The sequence below is a fragment of the Ranitomeya variabilis genome, chromosome 2, assembly GCF_051348905.1.
Source record: "Ranitomeya variabilis isolate aRanVar5 chromosome 2, aRanVar5.hap1, whole genome shotgun sequence".
Lineage (NCBI taxonomy): Eukaryota > Metazoa > Chordata > Amphibia > Anura > Dendrobatidae > Ranitomeya > Ranitomeya variabilis.
Window position 1 is genome coordinate 289,851,450 of NC_135233.1, and position 26,392 is coordinate 289,877,841.

Genomic DNA, 26,392 nt, shown 5'->3' on the forward strand with positions numbered 1-26,392 from the left:
AATCAAACCTACACATATTTGGCATCGTCTAGTTTAGAATCGCCTGATCTATCAATAAAAAAAGTATTAACCTGATCGCTAAACGGTGTAGCGAGAAAAAAATTCAAAAGCCAGAATTAAGTTTTTTTGGTCGCCACGACATTGCATTAAAATGCAATAACAAGCGATCAAAAGAACATATCTGAACAAAAGTGGTATCATTAAAAACGACAGCTCGGCACTCAAAAAATAAACCCTCCCCTGACCCCAGATCACGAAAAATGGAGACGCTACGGGTATTGGAAAATGGCGCTTTTTTTTTTTTTAGCAAAGTTTTGATTTTTTTTCTCCACTTAGATAAAAAATAACCTAGACATGTATGTTTGGTGTCTATGAACTCGTAATGACATGGAGAATCATAATGGCAGGTCAGTTTAAGCATTCAGCTAGCAAAAAGGCCAATCAAAAAACAAGTTGTGGGATTGCACTTTTTTTGCAATTTCACCGCACTTGGAATTTTTTTCCTGTTTTCTAGTACAAGACATGGTAAAACCAATGATGTCGTTCAAAAGTACAACTCGTCCCGCAAAAAATAAGCCCTCACATGGCCATATTGATGGAAAAATAAAAAAGTTATGGCTCTGGGAAGGAGGGGAGCGAAAAACGAAAACGCAAAAACGAAAAAGGGCCGCGGCAGGAAGGGGTTAAAGGGGTTTTCCCATGAACGAAAGTTCATTTTACAAATTGCCTGTGTCTGACTGTGTACGGAGCATACCACATCTCCTGGGCAGGGGAGGAAGCAAAAGACAATACTGACATTACAGTTTGGGATCACAGAGGATTTCTTTTGTCAGGTAAAATATTTCACTGACTGTTTTTAAACAATATTTTACCTCACAAAATGTATCCTCTGTGATCAAAGTGTGCAGGGGTCAGAGAGACAGAGCACAGGGGGGAGACAGCTCAAACGGGACAGCACATGAGGGGAGAACACAGCACAGGAGGGAGAGAGGCAGCAGACAATGGGGACAGCACATAGGGTAGACAGGTCAAAGAAGAGAGCACAGACGGGAGTAGTCAGCACATGGGGAAAGAGAGAGTGGATAGGTGGGTGATTACATGGGGGAGAGATTCTCAACGCTGCAAAGCCTGCTCCCATCATGACATTACTGCCCTCCCGATGTGATAGCATCTGGCCTACATCTAGTAAATTCCATATTTGCCTAAGCATGTGTTCATAACTCCCCCATAAAACTAGACCAATTTTCCCCTCAGGGTTTTGGAAAAGTTGGGTGACAGTGCTATGAAATTGCTATAGTGAACACAGTCAAAATATGCAAACAATGTATTGGAGCAGCGAGGCCCAGGTTTTATAGAATGGATATTCCATTCATCGCTGCCCTGCAGATATTGTTCCCAGACAGCAGAATGCCCATCTGCCTAGTTATGTATTGATAAATCTGCAACTTGCATCATAAAATAACGAGTCAGACTCACTATGCAGAAGCTTGGAAAAGTATTGTAAGAATCTGTAAAGCTGTAATGGGCAAAGTTGACAATTTATGCAGTGGTAAATATTCACTACTGTGGCATGGCTAGGCAGATTTGTTATTCAGGGCACTGGAAAAGCAGAATAACAAACCATGCAAAGCTTTATTAGAAACAGCAGAATACTGACTCTACCTGTAAGAAATTCCTCTCCTCACTCCCACATCATGCGGGAGCTGCAACAACCTAGGATGGCTAGGTAACTTACTTGCTCACCAATTCTGCAGATTTTTCTTAATGTGTGTAGGTGCAAGTATTGACTTTGAGATTCACCGATTTCCTGCTTGGGACCTTCAGCATTGTCTAATACACAGAAGAGCATAGACCAGACTGCTATCTTGGCAGATGCTTTGGGTAAAAAAAGAAAGATGGGGCATATTGGAATTAAACATGCCCATCCCTGTTTTCTGGAAAATAGAGATAAGACACTACCAGAGATATTTGGAGAGATCGGCTGACAGTTATTTAAAGGGGATGTCCAGCACTTGGTTGGTTTATCCTTAGTATAGGCCAGTGTTTCCCAAACTCCAGTCCTCCGGGACCTCAACAGGTCATGTTTTCAGGATTTCCTGTTGGGAGCCGTGAGGACTGGAGTTTGGGAAATACTGGTATAGGCCATCAATGAATATCAGGTCAGTGGGGATGCGACACTCAGCTCCCTGCTTATCAGCTGTTCCTGTAGATGGCGGCAGCCCGATGTGATAAGTTGTGGAGTGGAACGACATAGCGCCATCAAATGTATAGTGGCCACAGTGGGGTACAGCAGATCCAACCCTATTCTTTCATATAGGGGCTGATGTGCAGTACACGGCTGCAAATACTGTACAGTTGAAGAGCTGTGGCATGCAACTCTGCCACTGATTACATCTGGTCACTGCACTGGGAACAGCTGATCGGTGTGGGTTCCGGGTGTCACGCCCAAATCGATCTAATGATCTATCTTAAGAATCCACATAGTTTGATGACAGACTTGTATCCTAAGGTTGGACACCCCTTTAAATATGTCCTTTTGAGTAAATGGACCTAAGAGCCACCTCTTTCCACAGTTTCTGGTTTCAGCAGTGACGTCATCCTGGTGTTTCCTGCTTACATCAGCATTTTTCCAGCCAAAGATGGAGGAGGCTGGAAAGGAGAAACTCCTTCAGTGCCTGAAAGATTTTCGCAAGATTGCTTGTCTCTGCAGCTTATCGAAACTCTCGCACTTATTTTCAGGAGTCATCTTTATATATGAATTCAATTATGTTTTGAGGTTCCTGAAAACCTAGAAGCATTTTATGGCACAAATATTACGCTGAATATTTTAATCCTCTGATTAAATTAGTAATCATCTCCTACGGAATCAATATGTTGCACTACTAAAATATATGCAAAACATCACATCAAAATTCTACCTTAGAACGACAACCTTGATTCCTACAAAAAGTATATAAATTAGAAGCCAAGTCTGGAGCAGTCGGAACTACAGATGTGATGCTCAATCAGCCAGCACAAATGGCATAATTATGTCAAAAAGCAAAATATATTGATTCCCCAGATATTAAAGATGTGCTCTATTGGCTGCATTAACTTACCAAAATATAATCAATTCAGATCGGTAAATTCCATTTCACAATTTCTCTGCCTACCATAACCACAAATAGTGTCCTGAGTGAGGATGTCTGGAGTTAGGTGCAAACATGTGAGCTTTATTACAGAAATGGGTTTGCAACAACTATATCATGTGCACATATCCATCCTTGTGGAGCTTGATGCATGGGAGTAGTGTATAGAACAAAGCAATTCTGCATCTATTACAGTTACAATGTTCACAAATTGTAAATACAAAATGTATGACTGTTGTGTTTGAAACTGTTAAACTGTAAAGCGCTGCGGAATATGTTGGTGCAATATAAATAAAGATAATTAATATTATTATTACAAATAATCTATCAGATATTGAAATAATGTAGCAATGTCTAAGATACAGTTGGTGGAGACACATCTGCTGCAGATCCAGACAGCATCCAGCTTGTCTTTAGAATCATCTCTCGTGTGATTACATTAATAAAAAGAAGGGGGTGATTTGCCTTTTGCTTCCATGGTGGCACAGCAGAGATATCTGCAGGAGGGTGCATGGACTCCTGATGCTCCTGGCTCATTTCTTTGGGACACTTGGCAGCATTATATTCTGGGATCATGGAAGGGGAAGGAGACCTACAAGCTGTGGTGTCCTCAGTAATGAAGGGGTTAGCCGGCGGTCCACGTGAGGCTTGTGGAGCTTCTATCGATTCCATCTCCTTGTAGACAAATGCAGAGCTCGTGCTCTGCAGTCGTGTAGGGGCTGCAGTGAGGCTGAGCTCAACGATGCTGCTTTAACTCAACGTCAGATCAAGTTTGATCAATAACCCCCCTACTGGTCCAATTGGAGGAGCCTTATTCATCTGATCTTTTTTTTTTTTTTTTTTCTCACTCCCTTTCTCTCTCTCTCTTTCTCTCTGTTCACCACCATCTTTGGGAAAAGTCCCCTTGATTTTCTATAGTGAGAAAAGGGGGCTGAATTGCAGCTTGCAGCCAATGGAGCTGTCCATGGTGCTGCTGTAAAAGCAGAGGGACTGGGCAAAGTGCTGACTGCCCAGGCTGTGTCAGTTTCGTTTTAGAAATTAAGGCTGTGAAAATGGGACAAAACGAGCTCCAGACTGTCTTCCTATTGCTGCTAAGCCTTGCGGGAGAGACCTATGGAGGATTCCCCAACACTATCAATATAGGTAAGTGCCTGGATTGCTGATTGTAGCCTTGTGTGCTGTAGTATGTGCAGATCCTGCTGCCTTTGTATCTCACAGCAGTAACTGGATGCAATGTGCAGCAGGCAGGGGCTTGCATCATGCTCCCAATGTCCTGCATTAGCAGGACTGGATCAGAGCATTGCCCAACTTCAGGCACTCTAGTGTTGCCCCTGATCCTTTACTCTCATGTATCATGACTGTCAGGATTCTGCTTCTTCCATGAGCCCATAATGTGTCATTGTTCTCGTGTCTGCTGGAAATAAAGAATCAGGCAGAATGCAGATACAGAGGGAGATTAAGGCATACTGTACACATAACATGGGTTGAGTCACTGCAGCTTTTTTTTTTTATTATTAAAGTAGCAAAGCTTCTATATAGAGCTTCATGTGGATTCAACACACTGCAGAAAAAGTTGTGCAGAGGAATGCTTACACCAAAAAAAAAAAACCCCAAGAATCCGCTCAGAGCCTGCTCTTTGTACTGGGAATGTGAGCAGAATGGGCAGTATGTAAAGAAAGACACAGCCTTCCATTCAGTCACATCTTGTACGCCGCTGAATAGCTTCGCTCGTCTGGTTCTTGATGGAAGCTGTAGAAGAACTGGAGTCAGCAAATTGTATTAAAAGAAAGGAAGAAAAAAAAGCACTTGCTGGGCTTAGAGCAAATGTATCCCTTAAAGGGAAATGATCCCATTACCAATTAAAGCCAGCTATAGTTGATATGAATGGGACAACATTTGGTCAATAATAACGTCATGTATGCAGTTGCAGATCATGTTACTTTTTGCGGTCTGACTTTTTTTTCCTGTTTCCGTCATTTTTTTTTCTTTTAGGTGGACTTTTCATGAAAAACACAATTCAGGAACACAGCGCATTTTTATTTGCAGTCCAGCTGCACAACACCAACCAAAACAACACAGAGCGGCCCTTCCAGCTGTTTCACAATGTAGATCACTTAGACTCATCCAACAGTTTCTCTGTGACCAATGCTTGTAAGTACCCACAGCTTCGGTGATGCATGGCGTGACGGGTGTGCGGAAATATAATGCTCTCTATAGCTTTCCTGACTATAGATACTGATGCAGGTCCCTGTATGTACAATTCAATATATTTAGGCACTAGAAGACATTTTTTTGATGCTCTTCTTGACATTCCGAAAATAAATGATTAATAAAAGTGAGTTTTAGTTCAGTTTTGAGATTATTACAGAAATGATGCATTTCCATGTGTTAGAAGCAATCTAAATTTCATCTCATGTTGACACATTAATAACCAAAGTAGTCTGTAAAGTATAATCTCTCCACCTCTCTCTTTCACTGTCTCCATCTATATCTTTATTTGCTGAGATGACCTCTTCTTCTGTTTCTTCTTACTCTTGGTCTCTCTCCCTTGTTCTTGCTTTTCTTCCCTATATCATTTTTTTATGTTTCCCCCCTTCTGTAACAGTAGAGAGGCATTGCTGGTTATCTGAGGATCTAATGCAGCACTTTCAAAGTCTGGACATGAATTAGCAATCACTGGGATCTCGGTGCATTGTCAAATAGTGACAATATCTCATTGGCTGGGAGCATAGTGCTATAGCATATGCTGGAGAATGTTTCACATGTGAAGAATAGCAAGACATCATAGTTTTATTGCAGAGTATTTAATGAGCTCTTCTCTGCAGTGCTCGTTTCGCTTCCGTGGTCCACATGAAATAATAAGTATGCTGGGGAAAAAGATATGTGTAGTGTTGCTGAACATAGACCCATGGGAGATAATTTCTATTAGGGTTTATATAATGTAAGATATATATATATATATATATATATATATATATATATATATATATATATATATATATATATACACATGTATCAATGTTAACCAGACAACATACCCAGGATCTGACCGTGCTGCAGTGGATCAGAGCCAATAACAAAAGCCAGATGTTGTCTGTGAGTGATTCCTTGATAGATCAAAGCTCTCGTTCCTCTACAAAGTCCAATGGCAGTGGATGCTGTAAACTGTAGTAATGGGGACTTCCAGCCTCCAAAACCCAATTAACCAAGAGGTTGATTGACAAGTACAAAGTGCATTGTATCTATGTGATATCTGATCAGTTCTACCACAAGACGCTACATAGACATTTTCGATGAATTGACCAGTTTACAAGTCTTCTATGAATTGACCAGTTTACAAGTCTTCTATGAATTGACTATTTTACAAGTCTTCTATGAATTGACTATTTTACAAGTCTTCTATGAATTGATTATTTTACAAGTCTTCTATGAATTGACTATTTTACAAGTCTTCTTTGAATTGAGTATTTTACAAGACGTCTATGAATTTACTATATTTCAAGTCAACTTTTTAAAGCCAATTTAGCTACAAAAAAAAAGATCCCTTCTATTCTATTTCCCTTCTAAAATCAACTTTGTCCTCCTGCCACTTCCCCATGAATAATTAGGTTTTACCTACGTGGTAATGAAATTTCTACAAGATTCTGCTAAAGTTCACCTTGGTTCTGTATACATTTTATAATCTATTGCTTCCTCTTCGTCTTCTTTTTTTTCTGGAATGAATGTCATTTCCATCAAACACTTTAGTTCCTTAATCCTTAATCAAGGTAATCCCTTCAAGAGGTTGGCTTTGCAACGCCGTTTCTCAAATATCAATGAATGGATTAAACCTAAACGCACAAAGGGTTTTACACGTACTTTTTAAGTAATTGATTTCAATCGACAATATTTCTTTATGGAAATAAAGCAAATTACACATGGAAAGCAATGTTATCTAACACATCTCGGTGTATAAGGCGAATTAGAGAACTGAAAGGTGCTTGATGGGTGTTCGGAATTAAGTTGATATCTTTATATTTCTGTATTGAGAAACGATAGAAAGAAAAAAATGTGAAAGGAGTGGATGTTTAGTGCTAAATGCCTTCTGAACCCAAATTAGGAACTCAAGTAGCCGAGTAATGAATCAGTCATGCCGAGCCTGATCGGAGTAAGAAAAATGTTCAGGGTGTCAAATCAAATGAAAACCAATCATTTTTCAGATGTCAGAAAGCTTTTACTTCCTAATTCCCAAAAGTGAAAGGCTTACCCAGCATGGAGCCACCTAAAGCGCCAGCGTGTATGTACTCAGCAAGGTGCGGTGCCAAGTCATCAGAATCAAATTTACTCAGCAAATTATATCAATATCAATTAATCTGTTCTATTTAGCTCTTGATGAGTAAAAATAAAAGGAAAAATGAGGTTTCATTCAACTCTGGCGGTGTCATCCGGACATGATAGGCAGGGCTGCTAGGATGATGTAGTTTGCTCACTTTGTGCCTGTTAGGTGAAAACACTCTTCTCAGGATTTAGAGGGCTCCTGCTTCCAAAGTGATGAGTATGCCAAGAACATCCTGCAGTGGTGCCACAGAAAGCAGAACTGATGCAATTTATGTCATTTTAGTCTTGGAGACACTCTGTTTCTTGACAAATAACTCTCTTATCCCCTTATGTATATAAATGCAGCTGCTTCAATGCTTTGTCCTTGAATTCCAAACTGGTCTAACCCGGTATCACATTATTACAGAGCTGAATTAACACTTTAGTGGATTTCTGTAGATATATTTTCTATTAAGACAATTTGTCCCTATTGCTTTAAAAGGCAAAGACACTACAAAATGTTCCCCTTTAAGGCCTGGACCATGAGAGGGAATTGCAGATACAGGATGGATGTCAAATGCTTCAGTCAAAATTAGAATGGAAATGTTATGTATGTGAGAACAATAGCACAGATCCTGTTAAAGTAGTTAAATATCACTGATCTACTGATGTGTACATATGTATTCACACCGACACATGTACACTCAGACACATACATACATATATATGTATATATATGTATATATATAAAATCAGAAACAAACAGGCAGCGCTCCAAAAATCAAAATGATTTTTTCTGATTTTCTACTTTGGAGGTTTGGACATCACCTGTACAGGTTTTATTGCACTCGGTTTTTTTTGGCAGTGCTGCCAAACTTTCTTTAATTATTATGCGTATATATATATATATATATATATATATATATATACACATAGACAATTTTATGTACAGACAGACTCACAGACATGCACACAGACACATGTACACTCAGACACACACATATAGACACACACATATATATACACACATAGACACTTATATGTACACACAGACTCACAGACATGCACAGACACATGTACACTCAGACACACACATATGTATGTATATATATATATATATATATACACATAGACACTTATATGTACACTCAGACAGACACATATATATATGTATATATATACACACTTATATGTACACACAGACTCACAGACATGCACACAGACACGTACACTCAGACACACACATACATATATATGTATATATATACACACATACACACTTATATGTACACACAGACACAAGTACACTCAGACACACACATACACATATACAGTATGTATGTATATTGTGGTGAAACGCTACCTGAGTGGGTTGGGGAACACTCGCTTAGCACAGAATTGAAGCACTTAGGCACGATTTCTCCACTTAAACAGTCTAATCCGGTTTATTAAACATCATAAACCACATGACATACAGTCTATTTCATTACATCCATGAACTTATCACGACCACCAGTCTGTTCATGCAGCAGATAAACTTCTCTGCCATGCATTACAATCTCCTTGTCTGGGGTTACCTTTCAGGAGCTCCGGCTCCACACACTGGCCCCTGCCAGTGCTGGTTCACAGGGGAAAACTGCCTCACTGGAATCACCGTCCTTGTGACCAGGGCACCTCGGATAGTCCAGATCCACAGTAGGAACTGTAGCTTCACCAACACAGAAACCACCTCAGGCTCTGTAGATGCAGCCTCTCCATACGCTTCCAGGAAGTCCAATCACAGGCACTTCCAACACACAGGCCATCAGTCCATGGTCTCACCAGGTGCTTGCAAGACTCCAGTCCATTCCAGGACAATCTAACACCCTTTGGGAGTATGTGTGGTTAGCCAGTCCCGCCCAGCTCACCAGCTAACCCTATAAGCCCGCCCTTATAAGTAAACACAACAAACTCTTGTGGAACTATAAGTCCCAGCATAACCATATAATTTTGGGCTTACAACGCAGAGCACCTCTGCGACACATACCGGCCATTTACAATCCTGCCGGACTTTGTCTCATCACCATAATTATGCCTCTAAGCGCATTCTAAAGCACACACACACAGTGCCCCCTGGCTGTAACATGGGTCACCGCACCACAATATATATATGTATATTGACACTTATATGCACACACAGACTCACAGACACACAGACATTCACAAATAAGCACACACATCCAAACACATATAAACACACAGACACACATAGGTACACATACAGACAGATAAACAAATGAACAACACTGACTCAGAGATGCACATGAAAATATATACTGTATATATATATATATATATGTACATATAAGTATCTGTGAGTCAGTGTGTATGAATGTTTTAATGTTTGTGTGTATGTCTGTACAGGAGCAGACACAGAAAGAAGTGGGCCCCTATACAAGAACAATACGTGGGCCCTTTACAGTCCAATAGCTCATCAGAATGGACAATTCCACCTGTTTTGGAGGTGGGGTGGACCCTCTTACCTCTCGCGCCCCTGTGCTCGTGCACTTATTGCACCAATGGCATATCCGCCCCATGTGTGTATATATTAGTGTCTGTGCACGTATATGTGAGTCTATGTATGTGTGTGTCTGAGTAGTCATATGCAGGTATGTGTCTCTGTATGAGCCTGTGTGTCTGCATGAGTGTGTATGAATATTTATATATATATATATATATATATATATATACCATATATATATATATATATATATACTCAGTGACTCACACAAAAGCCCATGAAACATAGCTAGCCATACACAGACTGAATGTACATAGACAGACATGCATACATACAAACTGATGTACACATATAAACACAACAGTACATACGAGAGGCATACACTCAGTTCTGCATACATGTACACACACAGACCAGTCACCTTATAATTATTTACACATCAAAATGTACAAAGATGTACAAAGATGTAAATAGACACACACATACATACACTCAATTATAATGTCCATAGACATACACATACATACACTCAGTCATAATGTACATAGACATACACATACATACACACAATCATAATGTACATAGACATACACATACATACACACAATCATAATGTACATAGACATACACATACATACACACAATCATAATGTACACAGACACACATCATACGCACATGATGCACACAGGTATACAGATATGATCGCACAATCTTACAAACATGTACACGCAGACGCCCGCATGCACACATCCATACACATCCCCCTTCCTCTCTCCTCAGCACAGAATGCTATCCGTATCCATTGACCCGCTTATTTATTAAGACACATGATTTTGTCAATACTTTGCACTGATGTCATTTGCAGACAATCAAGATGCAGTAGATGCATCGGGCAAATAGAAAATGGTTTAGGTGAGTTATTGCAGCAATAATAAGAAGGGTGCTCCACTGCAGCTAACAACTCACTGCAAAAATTAACGTGAATTATGTTAAGGTTCCATAGATCAAAATGTATTGCAATCAGCCTCCTGTGTTTGTCTGCTATGCTGTTGTAGTGCATTCCACTACATCTCCTCTGCCTCTGCAGTGTCAGCTCATTAGCACACAGATCTCATATCCCCTCTCTGCACTGTCATTGCAAAAATTGCTGTTGTATGTATACCTTTACAGTGAGCTATGCTCTTGAATTACGCTCCGTTTGCAAGTCACATTAGGAGGGAAGAGCTCAAGAAAAACAAATGTAACCTTAGGGTTATTTGCTGTAGAATATTGCTAACAAAGCATTAGTACAGATCCTATTTTGTTCATTAATGTTGAGGACATAGTCATATTAGGGAATTGGAAATGTAACTACAAGAATGGGCTTCTTTCATCCAAATAGAGTTCGCAAATGGCGCACGGTCTGCAGGACGGGTTTAGATGATGATGTCATATTATTTTTGCCTTCATTGGAACCTTATGATGGTTTCAATATTAGTTAGACGTGCATAAAGAAAACCGTTACATAAGCTTGCATTTTAGTGTGATTGAATATTGGCAAAGTAGCGGTATGCGCCACAGGGGAACATCTGCATGGACAATGTATGGTCTGCTTGTGTTTGCATTGGCTTTTTCAGGGTACCCTATGAAGTTTGCCCTACAGTATACTGTATATGTGGTTTTAAGACTTAAAAAAATGTAGAATCTGAGTCGCAAACTGATTTCTGAACTACGATGTGAAATATCTTAGTGCTATATAAGAAACATACAAAATGGTGAACTGTATCTTGAAGATACAATGTATGTAATGAAGATAGCACTTGGAAATGCGGAGTGAAAGTTAATGAATGCCCTTTAGCCAGAGTATATAAAACCTAAAACCGAAATACTGCACAAATATCCCTATACAGCATTGGGTTCTTCATTCTGTTCTTGCTCCTAGAGCACCAACTTCTTCCATAGTGCTTTACCAAGAGAGACATCACTCACATGACCTGTATGCAATGGGGCCCACATTTAAATTTCCCAGTTTCCCCCTCACAAATGCACTAGTGCCAATTTCACTGAAAGCCATTGATATATTTGTATGTGATTAGAATGTTTGAGGAATTGGGTGAATCCATTAATTAGAGAAACCCATGTGAGCACAAACAGAACATGCCAACCATACAGATTTTACTTGGGTAAAAACCCACTGATTTTCATCAACACAAGGACAAATTTGGGGGCATATTTACTTAAAGGAATTCTGTCTCCAGATTTTTACTACCTCATCTGAGAGGAGCATAATTTAGGCAAAATGACCCTGAATCTGGCAATGTATCACTTAGATTACTGGGTGCAACAATTTTGATACAATCAGAGGTTTCAGATGCAGCATGAATTAGAGCTTAGAAGCTAATCCTGCCCACACCAGGCTCTGTACGTTTATTGCCTATTGACAGTGAGCTGCTTATCACAGGGGGCGGAGTCAGACTGGTGCTCATGTGGCCTGTTAGTTACAGCAATCATAATGTCCTAGTGGTAAAGCCTTTGTTGCAAGTAAACAGTAGCACACAGCTTGATAACTGACACATCTTTGAAATCTATGTTTCAACCCCTACATCATCCTGTCCTCAGATTGCATAGCAAAAACCTGATGACAGATTCCCTTTAAATGTATGCAACCTGGGCTTTTACACATAATAGGAAAATTTGCCTTTGTATTACCGTGAAGTTTCTAAAACATTGCAAAATGTGTTAAGGTGGTTGTCTCATGTTAGTTTTTCAGTAGTGATGATGCTTTTGGTCTACACCAGTGTTTCCCAAACTCCGATCCTCATAGCCCCCCACAGGTCATGTTTTCAGGATTTCCATAGTATTGCACAGGTGAAAGAAGTATTATCAAGGCATCAGTTCTATCACCTGTGCAATACAAACTAAAATCCTGAAAACAAGAGCTGTGGGGGGCTGTGAGGACTGGAGTTTGGGAAACACTGGTCTACACTGTCAATCAAGCAGGAGTTCACAGCCACAAACCCTTGGCAAAAAGGGGTCCAGTAAGAAGGGGAACATAATGCTCCTGCATGACTAACAGTTTAGAACAGTGGCATCATTGTGCAGTAGACCCAGACTGTGAGCTCTCCGATGCTGTAAGCAGAGGGAGCTTTGCCTCTCTAGCATCAGATGAGGTCAGCAGGACAGAAGATGTCTGGATCCAATGACCTGGTTGACTTCATAGCAGTGGTTTAGATCTATGTAGGAAAGAAATTGTCAGCACAGTCCTCATTGCCTAGGACACCTGCCACTATGTTTAGACTGCAGTGATGACTAGTGTTGAGCGATACCGTCCGATACTTGAAAGTATCGGTATCGGAAAGTATCGGCCGATACCGGCAAAGTATCGGATCCAATCCGATACCGATACCCGATACCAATACAAGTCAATGGGACTCAAGTATCGGACGGTATTCCTGATGGTTCCCAGGGTCTGAAGGAGAGGAAACTCTCCTTCAGGCCCTGGGATCCATATAAATGTGTAAAAGAAAGAATTAAAATAAAAAATATCGCTATACTCACCTCTCCGACGCAGCCTGGACCTCAGCGAGGGAACCGGCAGCGTTGTTTGTTTAAAATTCGCGCTTTTACTTGGTTACGTGAAGTCCCGGCTTGTGATTGGTCAGGGCGGACATGTTGCCGGGACGCGGACCAATCACAGCAAGCCGTGACGAAATTACGTCACGGCTTGCTGTGATTGGTCCGCGTCCCGGCAACATGGCCGCCATTAACCAATCACAAGCCGTGACGTCACGGGAGGCTGGACACGCGCGCTTTTTAAAAAGCGCGCGTGTCCAGCCTCCAGTGACGTCCCGGCTTATGATTGGTCACGGCGCCATGTTGCCGGGACGCGGACCAATCACAGCAAGCCGTGACGAAATTACGTCATGGCTTGCTGTGATTGGTCCGCGTCCCGGCAACATGGCCGCCATTAACCAATCACAAGCCGTGACGTCACGGGAGGCTGGACACGCGCGCTTTTTAAAATGGGCGCGTGTCCAGCCTCCCGTGACGTCCCGGCTTGTGATTGGTTGCGCCGCGGTCAACCAATCACAAGCCGGGAGGCTGGACACGCGCGCATTTTAAAATTTTAAAATGCGCGCGTGTCCAGCCTCCCGGCTTGTGATTGGTTGATCGCGGCGCAACCAATCACAAGCCGGGACGTCACGGGAGGCTGGACACGCGCCCATTTTAAAATGCGCGCGTGTCCAGCCTCCCGTGACGTCACGGCTTGTGATTGGTTGCGTCTCCCATGTGACTGCGACGCAACCAATCACAAAGCCGGGACGTAATTTTAAAATCCTTAAGGACCTGAAATTACGTCACGGCTTGCTGTGATTGGTTGCGTCGCCCATGTGACTGCGACGCAACCAATCACAACGCCGGAACGTAATTTTAAAATCCTGAAGGACCTGAAATTACGTCACGGCTTGCTGTGATTGGTTGCGTCCCGGTCACATGGGCGGCACGCAACCAATCACAAGCCGGGACTCACGTAAAGGAAAGAAAAGCGCGAATTTTAAACAAAGAACGCTGCCGCTTCCCTCGGTAAGGTGCAGGCTGCGTCGGAGAGGTGAGTATAGCAATATTTTTTATTTTAATTCTCTCTTTTACACATTTTTACATTAATGTTGTTTCGATACCGATACCCGATATCACAAAAATATCGGATCTCGGTATCGGAATTCCGATACAGCAAGTATCGGCCGATACCCGATACTTGCAGTATCGGAATGCTCAACACTAGTGATGACCGGTAAGCTAGGAAACCAGAAACTCACTTGAATTTGGTCATAAATCCATAAACCAGCTTAAAAGATGATTCAGGAAAGTTGAAATAAGGTTTACAGACCTTGTTGTCAGATGAGTTCACTCTTTTCTCATTTTGCAGCTAGCTGTGCACTGCGACACATAGAGACTGCAGAGGGCAAACGGTCTGAATGTTTTATTAATACCCTTTTGCAAAAATGTTTTACAGGCAAAAATACCAAAATAGATGTAAATAAATATCCCAAGGTTGTCCATGGTCTTAAAAAGGGAGACATGCATCATGTACTTATCATGTGCTTAGATTCAAGGGTATAAGCAGAAGAAATGGGACCCACCAAAAAACATAAACACATTGTGTGGTGTGGGGAGGCTCATAGCAGCAGCAAAAGGTAAGAAAACACAGCAAGCCAGCTGATTTTCTGGAAATATTGGCCACCGTAGGCAGCATTGTTGGGCAGGCTGCCCGGCAATGTTCTTTCTAAGCCTTTGTAGATAGTGAGCAGGGCAATTAGGGATGTTGGCACTGTTCCGTCTGAGCCAATTAACACACAACCAGTGTGGCTTAGATAAAGGTCAACACTTAGTCAATGCGAGTCTATGGGTCCATGAAAAAAATCGGCCAGCACTCAGATGGCATCCATGTACTGTCAATTTTTCACTGACGGTTTGGTGCAGAAAATTAGAAACCTTAAGCATTTTTTTACATTTGATAAAAACAGTTGAAGCAGTGCTCAAACTCTCGTGGTAAAAACTGACACTGTGACCAAACTCTGATGACACTCATCAAAAACACTGACGAAACTCGAACTGATTCTGAGCCCTGAGGTTGGGAACATGGGGCCAGAGGTTTGTTATGAGTCAGTGCTAGACTGTCATCCGAGTAAATACATTCTAAATACTGATGATTTTCTGCAGTGACCATTGAATCAAGGTCAGACAGAATAGAGAGATCTGAGCACCTGAAACTGTACGGCTTCAAATTTCTCTTTATGAATGGCCAGAGACATTCAGGAGCTCTCTGCCTGATCTTGGTAATTTTTCATTCTTTTTGCTGTAGGCTTTTCCTTCTTGACTTCCAAGAAATATACCTTTTTTTATTTTATTGTTGGTGTTTTGCATAATTTATTTGTACCCCTAGAGGACTTGAACTTGCTTGATCACTTGGACGATACACTGTATTACCTTGGTGGCAGGGCGTCTTAGATGTAATAACATGGCAGACACCAAAGGCCATTAAAATGCTCCAGACTACCATAATAAAATTACTGGGACCTCGAAAACCACTTAAACAACTTAAACCACTATTTATATTGGCACCTAAGAAGCTACGCTGTTGTGATGGTAGCTTACTATCGCTGTGGTTGCAGTTGAATGCTGGCTGAATAGCACAGCCAACATCCACTCCAAACTTCATACTGTTGCTAAAGAATGGAACTTCGAGTGGAGATAAATGGCAAGACCTTAAGAGAGCTGTGCAAAGATAAGAATCCCTATAAACATCAATGTACTTAAATGGGTTGTCCAAGCTTGGGGGTCAGGTTTACAGTCACTTGAACCCTAAGTAGAGTGACTGCAAACTTGAACCCCAAGTCTGTATAACCCCTTTATAGAGTAACCATTGTTTTAATTTATATTTAAAAAATCATTAGTACATGTGAAAATAAGAAACTTTGTAATATATCTTATCAGAAAAATCTTTTTCTTTCTCTTCCTCGACTGATCTTTCATTCCCATATCATCGAAAAAATCTGTATTCGGTGAAGACAGATGTATCTAATTACTGGTTAGGAGATAAGGGTTGATGCTTCTAAAATTCTATGGCAGGAAAAGAAAGAGGGGACGGGGACAGATACAGATATTCTGCTGCAAGTTCACTAACTGCCATCTTTTGTCTTAGTACTGTAACCATCTCTCTTCACTGAATACAGATTTTACCTGTGAATTGAGAATTTTGAGAATGAAAGATCAGTCCATGAGGAGAAAGAAGCACATTTCTCTGATAATACATTTTACAAAGTTTCTTATTTTCATGTGCATTATTGATTTATTAAATACAAATTAAAATGACGGTTGCTCATTAAGCAAAGTTGTAAAAAAGATCCGACAATAAAATTCTCCCTAACGATGTGAGAGACTGATGTAGTCATATAGAAAACGATTGCTTCAAGTTCTTGCTGCTAAAGGTGGCAATACACATCTTAATGAGGTGTACTTATTTTTATAACATACTCGTTCTGCTTTTTGGCTTAGTTTTTAATAAATAAGTAATAGCGTGCTTATGTTTTCTTACGTGCTGTTGTTCACCTGAGATTATATTTGCACAATTTTAAGACTTTTGAAGGATTAGATGTCCAGATGTTTTTTTGTTATGGCCTTAAAGGTAAAACCATAGAAATCAAAGATGGTGTAGTTAGTTTTTTTCTCATGTCAGGATAGCTAGATAGATGAATAGCTTGTTTTTTTGTCATCAGTATTTTGTGCTTTGGTTGTTTTTTTGGACATAGAGAATGTTACTTCTTTAAGCGTTTTTTATCCATTGAATTGAATGAAAAAAATGCCTGAAAAAATGCACCAAAACCGCCGCACAAAAATGCAGCAAAACCTGCATTTTTGTCACAGCTTCTTTCCTGCCAACCACTCAGGTTTTGCTGCAGAAATAAAATACAGCAAAAACACCCAGTGTGAACTTAGCCGTACAGTAGTTATAATACCTTATTATTATCACTCTGAATCTATAACATTTATCATGGAGTTGACCCATTTGTGGACATAACAGCTTCCACTCTTCTGAGTAGGCTTTATACAATATTTTGAAGCCATTAAACCAGTATTTACCAAAAATGAGTGTTTCTCAAAGTAAAAAAATGAAGTACAAAAATAAATATAAAAATTTAATTTATTTCACAGCAATATATTAAAAATTGGAAAGGTGCTAGGAATGATAAAAAGGGAACTTAATAACACCTTTGGATGCACATGTGATGTAAGCTCTAATGTCATACTCTCCAGTTCCTTCTTGGTTGCTGAAATTTTTGACACAGCCGAACCTCCTCCCACCTTCCCCTGATTGGTCAATAGGGATATTTAAACCTGTACGCCCCCTGTCCTAAAGCGCTTCCCAAAGAAGCGGAGCGAAACGCGCGTTGGGGCAGAGGGACGCCATTGTTTGCCCAGAAGTTCAGTTTGACAGGTATAAAATAGTTACTTATTAAGCTCATTGTCCCTTATTTATACTATAGGACGTATAGATGCGTATCCACTGATGGCACCTTAGCATAGGGGTTTGTGCTTACCTACAGTCTTACTTTGTTTTGCCTGTCCAGCTTCCTACTATCTCAAACAGACTACATATCGATTCACTTTGTGTTTCAAACACCGCAGCATGAATGCACCATACTACTGGCACTTTATTACAGGGACCCATTGAGGCAATATTTATGATTAAATCTTGTTTACCTGTTTGATATCATTCTGTGAACTGCTAGCTCAAGTTTTTTCGGCGCACCTTGGAATAAGTAACCTTTTTTCCATTCCTAGCACCTAACCAATGTTTAATATATTGTTGTTAAATAAATTATACTGTGTTTTAATATTTATTTTTGTACTTCATTTTTTTACCTTGAGAAACACTCATTTTTTGGTAAATACTGGTTTTAAGATTTATTATGGTAGCTCCATATTTAAAAAAGGACTAATATTGTTAATTAATATTTTGTAGCCTGTAAGAATTTTAGCCCAATCATCTAGAAGAACACATTTGAGGTGGGACACTGATGTTGGATTTGTCTTGCAATCTCTATTGTAGCTCAATCCAACTGATTTTGTTTGAGTTAAGTTCAGGACTCTGTGAAGTCAGTCAAGTTCTTATACACCAAAATCACATACAGTAACAATATCATTGTGGATTTTGCTTTGTTCGCTGAGCAAAAATCATGCTGGAACAGGAAAGGGCTTTCTGCAAACCATCAGGAAGATGATATTCTCTGGGCATTCTCTAAACCCAGACTCATCCATCTATTTGACTGTTTTAAAAAAGTGTATCTTTTTTATTCGACAGAACATGTTTCCACTGCTTCAGAGTTTAGTGGTGGCATGGATTTCTCTACACAATCCATTGCTGGCATTGTGCTTGGTGATGTAAAGCTTACATGCAGCTGCTCGGTTATGGTAACCCATGCAGGTTTGGCGCACCAAACCTCCTCTAATAATGGCAGAGGAGGTTTAGAATTATTGTTCAAAAGAGTTTTAGCAACTTTTATTCAACTAAACACTAAGTGACCCTGTTCAAGAACTTTACCTGGTCTGCCATTTTGTGACCAAGTTGTTGTGGTTCCTAACCACTACAACTTTTAAGCATTACCACTCATAGTTGATTTTGGGATAGTTAGGAGGGAAGACATTTCTTCAATCTATTTGTTGCAATGGTGCATCCAATTAAAACACTCAAAATGAACACTTTAAAATGACCCATTCTTTTGCATATGATTGTACAAGTAGACTTCTTAACTAGGTTTTTTTATTATACTATTGACAATTGGACTAAATTAAAAATCTGAATGTTGAGGTTTTTGTCTGGTGAAAAAAAGCTATAATCTATCCACAGGATATTAAATGGAGGGAGTCTGACTGTTGGGACCTGCACCATTTGTTAGAAGGGGCCACTTTTATTCCTGTTGGAATAGAGCGGTAGTGAGCATGCTCAAAGAGCATGACAATAATTCTTTATTAAGCTGCCATTCACTGCGTACGACTTTTTAAGAAAATGAATGGAGTGGTGGTCAAGCATCCAACCTCTCGCTCTATTTTGTAGTGAGATAAAAATTCCCTAATCTGTCTGCAATTCAACCTCCTCGATCAGTAAATTGCCACGAATCTTAGAAATAGGTGATAGTAGAAATGGGCAAACCCAAACAGTAAAGTTTGGGGTCAGTACCTAGTGTCTGTGCATGGATCCCATATATGGACTTCTCCACAAAGCCCGTGTTAATGTTTGGGTTCAGCACCCCAAATATTGGCTGTTTCCCATGCTGTCATCTGTGTGACAGTGTGAGAAACACTGACTCTGATCAGCAGTAAGTGGTTCCCTCTCTGTCAGATGACAGCTTGAGCCAGCATCTTTGACCGGCAGTTAAAGGGAACCTATCACCCCGTTTTTTAAAAATTAGATAAAAATAGTGTGAAATAGGGGCAGAGCTGGGCTTTACATTAGTGCCTTTTTGGTGCCTTTACACCCCCGTTAGGCTGCCGAAATACCTTTGTGAAGTGGCCGTTTTGTCCTGTCACTCAAGTTGGTCAGGTCGGATGGGCGTGGTCACAGCGCTGTTTCTCCCCCAGATCAGGCTCATCATTACGTTGGTGGCGTAGTGGTGTGCGCATGTCCAAAGAGAAGATCCACTGCCCAGGAGATTCAAAACAGCGCGGTCTACGCTATTCGCCGTTTACCGGTGGGCGCGGCCATCTTTCCTGTGGCTGCGCGTGCGCAGATGGAGCGCTCTGCTGCCCGGGGCTTCAGGAAAATGGCCGCGGGATTCCGCGCGTGCGCAGATGGACATCGCGGCGGCCATTTTCCTGGCACAGGCTGCGCAAGTCCGGCTGGTCCAATGGCACCTCCAGAGTTCTCCTCACAGGTGGAAATCGGTGCCTTCCTTCTAGCGCTATGTGTTGTGGTCCTTCCCTGCTGTGCTTACGGAAAGTCCCCACAACTGTTGTGTCTGTTTCTTAAGTTCCCTCACAACTCGATTAAATGATGTTCTTCTAATCCTCCGTCCCTCCCTGATGTTCTGGTTGGGACGGCACCCGTTTGACGGGTAGGCTCGGAGCTCTTCCGGGACCCTAGAGTCGCCCCTCTCCACAAGGTGCCCCCCAAGACTGCATAGGTGATTTGAGTTAGACAGCCCGCCTTAGACTGACTGTCCTGCCGCTGTTTAGAGTATTGCTTGAAGCTGAATGTTATGATACTCCCTCGGCGTTCCGGCCACCGGTAGTGCGCCTCAGTAGGATGTTGCTCCGGTCTTACAGCACGACTCCTACTGGTATTTCTCCTTCGCGTGATCTCGTTTCTCACTCAGCACAATCTATCTCTCTTCTAATCCTTTCTTGGGCACCGCCGCTACCCGGAGCAGGCACGGTCCCGTTACGTTCGTTCAAGTTGCCAAGCCTCTGTCAGGATCCCACCCCTGACAGAGACCCTACTGTATCTTCCCCCACAACACCCCCTGCCACAAGGTGTTGCCTGGTTCCAACCCAGTCAGCTTTCTCATCTAACTTCCTGCCTGACCCCCAGTTTACCCACTATGGTGGGGAGTGGCCTAATGAATAGCATCCTTAGCTCCCCCCGGAGGCCCGGCTATGAAATGTATTGGTGTCTGTGATACCTGATCAGATGAACTCCTTCAGTGCCATCGGACGCACCATAGCTCCCCTTAGTGGCGGAGCCACAGTACTGCAACGACCAGGACTCTGGGGCGCTGCACTCCCCCCTGGTTAAACACAGTACTCCGGGACTGGGAAGAAAACAACAATACAAGTTAGCAAAAAGACATACAATTTTGTCGAGTGCAATAACAATAAGTATATTTAAACAAAGCTTCCCTTTATGGGAGGTGAGGACACTTTAACGTTACAAACATGGTAAAATATCATAGCAACATGCTATAATTAGCTTTTCTTACCCAACCGGGTATTCTACTAAGTGCAAAATTGTTGAACAATAATTTAACATTGCCTTTAAGGACATACACTCTAAATCCACTTAAGACCTTCTTATAATCACATTATAAGGCAATTTAACTTTTTCATTCTCCTACTTTAGATCTGCAGGACCGCCTGTCCTATCGGCACCAGACCTTCTGCCTCTCCTTTCAGTTACAGGACCGCCCCGTTCAGCCAGGGCCTACTGCCTTTTCAACTACTATACACAGTATAGAACATAACATTACTTTTAGTTCAAGAGCACCGAGCCATCTCTACATGACTCCTGTGAGGGCTCAGGGTTTACCTTCTATCCTCATCATCTATCAACATTATCAACCATTTTCTTTGTATAACATTAAACCTTCTCATTATCTTCTTCACTAACATGCATGCTGGACACCACGTCTACCCCTACGGGCCCACTGCATCCTTCTTCTATCTTTCACTTTTTCTTTTCAGAGAACATCATCAGCATTTCTTCACAATTAACTAGTTGAATACATATAACTTACTCGTGTAAACATTATCATTACTTTCTTTCGTCAAAACATTATTGCTATTTGTCTTAAAGCAATATCACCATTTACGTGCACAAATGAACATCCCCTTTAAGAGGGGACCAAGTCTCTATGAGGTAGCATATCTTCTCAAGCTACCAGTCCATACTCAGCAAAGGTTCCAGTGTGGTATCTTCACAAAGAGTCCTTTTTGAAGTAAAACCAGTAGGGAGCGCCTTTAATAAGGTGCAAACTATGTACAAAAAGTTCGGATCATGCACTGTTCATGATTTCAGCAGTTCGTTTCAACTAACAACTTGTGCAGAACTTTGGAAAAACAAGCAAAAAAAACAAAACAATAGGGATCCCGGGTCAACAGAAGGATCCCCTTTAGAGTTAACCCTGAACGGGTTTAGCAGCAAAACAGGAAAACAGCAACTATTTACATATTCATGGTACCGAGGTTTATTCTGCTAGTAGGTTGCCAGACATCAGCTGATGGTGGACATCTCCCGACCGTGCAGGATTCAGCCCTTGGTCCACGGCTGATGCGGCGGTAGTTTGTTCCATTTCTTTCCAGTCCTTCCATTGTAGGATCAAGTACCGCTTATATTGTTCCCAATTAAGCACGGCAATGGTGTGACCTCCTCGCCAGACTCCATCCAGCCCAATTCGGGGGGCCTCCCACCGGAGGATGACTCCCTCCGGGCTCACATCTACGAACTCCCCCGTCTGGGTCGGTGGCAGAGGTATCAGCCTCCCCATTGCGCCGGGGCATAGTACCCCTAGCCCCGCCAAGAGGAAATGGTTATTGTGGAGGCGAGGATCGATCGCAGGATCGGGATCGGTCGGGGGAGCCGGGACGCTTTCTATACCTGCGTCTGATGTGATTCCACCGATGTTGGTCCGTTCCATTAATGAGGACGCTGGAGTCGGCTGCAGCCCGGACCGCAGCTCCTCCTCGGCAGCCTCCGGATACGGCTCCACTCCCCATAGCTCCTCTTCGGCTAGTTCCGAGGTCGGGATAGGTAGGCTCCGCCCTGCTACCGGCTCCGGGGAACTCAGGTCTTCCCGCTGCGGTGGACGCGGGTCCACCTCTGGTGGGTGAGGGCAAGCCGGAATTGCCCTGTCGTCGCTCAGGCACTTCCTGATCATCATCGCTGTCGGACATTCGGTGGCAATGCATGCATCGGACTCTGCCATTTCTCCAAGGTCGAGCTCCTCCTTCACCTCGTTCCCGCCGTCGCAAGTCAGGGGGCGGTTCTCCTCTGCTGCTGGGCAGGTCATCATCTCGCAGCAGGAATTGGAGGGGGCGGTCGCTACTTCTGGCGCCGCTTTGGTAGTCTCCTCCCATGGCACGCCCTTCTTCTTCCTCTGCGCTCCCTGTGACGCTGCAATGGCGGCGGTTTTTGGCGCGAACTTTTGGCGGCAAATGACAATCCGCAGTCTTTGCAATAAAGTATAGTCCAAGCACAACAAATCACAGCTCTAAGGCACACATGACCTGATTCTCCAGGCTTAAGTAGATCCTGTTCGTGATGCCAAGTTGTAGCGCCCCCACTGCCGCAGGGCCGAGGGGTACCCGGTACCGGGCCTGTGAGTCTCTGCTCTGGGGTTGTCACGGCGGCTAGGCCCGATCCGTGACCCTGCCGAGGGGCGCACAGTGAACGATGTGTCGGATGTTGGTAGTGGTGGTGCGGTGCAGTAAATAACGAGGACACCAGGTTGCAGTCTCTTTACCTTTTTACTGAAGATCTCTGAGTCCACAGTCCAGAATATGGTTCACCAGGCTGCGCAAGTTCGGCCGGTCCAATGGCACCTCCAGAGTTCTCCTCACAGGTGGAAATCGGTGCCTTCCTTCTAGCGCTATGTGTTGTGGTCCTTCCCTGCTGTGCTTACGGAAAGTCCCCACAACTGTTGTGTCTGTTTCTTAAGTTCCCTCACAACTCGATTAAATGATGTTCTTCTAATCCTCCGTCCCTCCCTGATGTTCTGGTTGGGACGGCACCCGTTTGACGGGTAGGCTCGGAGCTCTTCGGGGACCCTAGAGTCGCCCCTCTCCACAAGGTGCCCCCCAAGACTGCATAGGTGATTTGAGTTAGACAGCCCGCCTTAGACTGACTGTCCTGCCGCTGTTTAGAGTATTGCTTGAAGCTGAATGTTATGATACTCCCTCGGCGTTCCGGCCACCGGTAGTGCGCCTCAGTAGGATGTTGCTCCAGTCTTACAGCACGACTCCTACTGGTATTTCTCCTTCGCGTGATCTCGTTTCTCACTCAGCACAATCTATCTCTCTTCTAATCCTTTCTTGGGCACCGCCGCTACCCGGAGCAGGCACGGTCCCGTTACGTTCGTTAAAGTTGCCAAGCCTCTGTCAGGATCCCACCCCTGACAGAGACCCTACTGTATCTTCCCCCACAACACCCCCTGCCACAAGGTGTTGCCTGGTTCCAACCCAGTCAGCTTTCTCATCTAACTTCCTGCCTGACCCCCAGTTTACCCACTATGGTGGGGAGTGACCTAATGAATAGCACCCTTAGCTCCCCCCGGAGGCCCGGCTGTGAAATGTATTGGTGTCTGTGATACCTGATCAGATGAACTCCTTCAGTGCCATCGGACGCACCATAGCTCCCCTTAATGGCGGAGCCACAGTACTGCAATGACCAGGACTCTGGGGCGCTGCAGTTGCATCCTGTTACAATTTTCCTATGTGAATTTGTTCCTCCCAGTAATATACCCCTTTTGAGAAAGCTGGACAGCGAAACGCGCATCAAGGGGCTGCTGGGCCAAGTGGGAAAGCCATCCGTTTATTTATGTGTAAGCATGTATGGATGACTATTTAATTGGGAGTGTTAGGGGTTGAGTTCCTGCTTCTGCACAGGGGGAATCTCAAACCATCTCCGCTGCGGTCTCCCATTCTTCTCAAGCCGCAGTGGAGCCTGCTCAGCGGAGACGTCGGTCCCAGCGTCTGGCTCATCCTGATACTGTGCGAATGGTTACTGCTGCCTTTCCAGGCTCAGCCATTGTAGCCAGTACTGGTCAGCGGCGAGCAGACATCTCTGGGACTAAGTCCTGCTTTTCCCCTTCTGAGCATGCCCAGGGTAAGACTTCTCATTGGAGGTCAGGGGTTACATGCTCAGGTACTGTGGCTGCTCCCATTGGTCCTCTAGGAAGGTCCTGAAGTTGCTCAGGTACTGTAGCAGCTCTCATTGGTCCTCTAGGAAGGTCCTGAAGTTGCTGCAGCTATAAAAGGTTTGCATGGCCTCACGGCCATGCGCTAGTATCAGCTTATGTTATGAGCTTTAGCTACTCAGTGGTCTTGTCTGCTTGTGATCAGGGTCCGGCTGAAATAAGCCACTAGAATACCGGCACCTCCGGTGAGGAGTTTGTATGGTGAATTCAGGGCTGGCGTAAAGCCATTAGAATTCCGGCTCCACCGGAGAGGAGGTGTTTGTGTGCTTGCTATTCCCTGACCACTAGTGTTGAGCGATACCTTCCGATACTCAAAGGTATCGGTATCGGATGGGATCGGCCGATATCCCAAAAATATCGGATATCGCCGATACCGATACCCGATACCAATGCAAGTCAATGGGACACAAGTATCGGAAGCTATCCTGGATGGTTCCCAGGGTCTGAAGGAGAGGAAACTCTCCTTCAGGCCCTGGGATCCATATTCATATAAAAAATAAAGAATTAAAATAAAAAATATGGATATACTCACCCCTCCGGCGGCCCCTGGACCTTAGTGATGTAACCGGCAGCCTCCGTTCCTAAGAATGAGGAGTGAAGGACCTTCGATGACGTTGCGGCTTGTGATTGGTCGCGTGACCGCTCATGTGACCGCTCACTCGACCAATCACATCACACCAATCGACGTCATCGCAGGTCCTAAACTCACTGCATTCTTAGGAACGGAGGCTGCCGGTTACACCGCTAAGGTCCAGGGGCCGCCGGAGGGGTGAGTATATCCATATTTTTTATTTTAATTCTTTATTTTTTACATGAATATGGATCCCAGGGCCTGAAGGAGAGTCTCCTCTCCTCCAGACCCTGGGAACCATACACTGGGAACTTCCGATTCCGATTTCCGATATCACAAAAATATCGGAACTCGGTATCGGAATTCCGATACAGCAGATATCGGCCGATACCCGATACTTGCGGTATCGGAATGCTCAACACTACTGACCACTGATTGCTTTTGGTCTGTTAGGCAGTCTGTGATGCTAACAGGGCACAGTGTTTTCCCTTCTGTTCGACTTTGTGAATTAACGCAGTTTGCTCCTACCGCCATATTGTGCCACCATTTGCTAGCAGCACGTTGGTCTCCTGCACGATGAACCCAGGGCTGCAAAGGCACCAATAATAATATCTAAATATACTCGGTGCATTCCGCCAGCCCTAACATAATACTAGCTCCAGGGTCTGGCTAGCAATGGCGGACACACAGCAATCCGTGCGGTACATCCAGCAGCTGGAGGGTAGGTTG

General features: G+C 43.1%; 1 protein-coding gene across 3 annotated transcripts in view; it reads left to right on the top strand.

Moving 5' to 3' along the window:
- Positions 1 to 545: 545 nt before the first annotated feature.
- Positions 546 to 26,392, top strand: part of GRIA3 (glutamate ionotropic receptor AMPA type subunit 3) — a 460,685-nt gene continuing 434,838 nt past the window's right edge. For all 3 annotated transcript variants that reach the window (XR_013221283.1, XM_077285103.1, XM_077285104.1), the window contains exons 1-2: positions 546 to 4,271; positions 5,121 to 5,279. Coding sequence is in view for 2 of the 3 variants with exons in the window: in XM_077285103.1 (XP_077141218.1) it covers positions 4,181 to 4,271; positions 5,121 to 5,279 (250 nt within the window). In the remaining variant the exon portion in view is untranslated. The remainder of the gene's footprint in view (positions 4,272 to 5,120; positions 5,280 to 26,392) is intronic.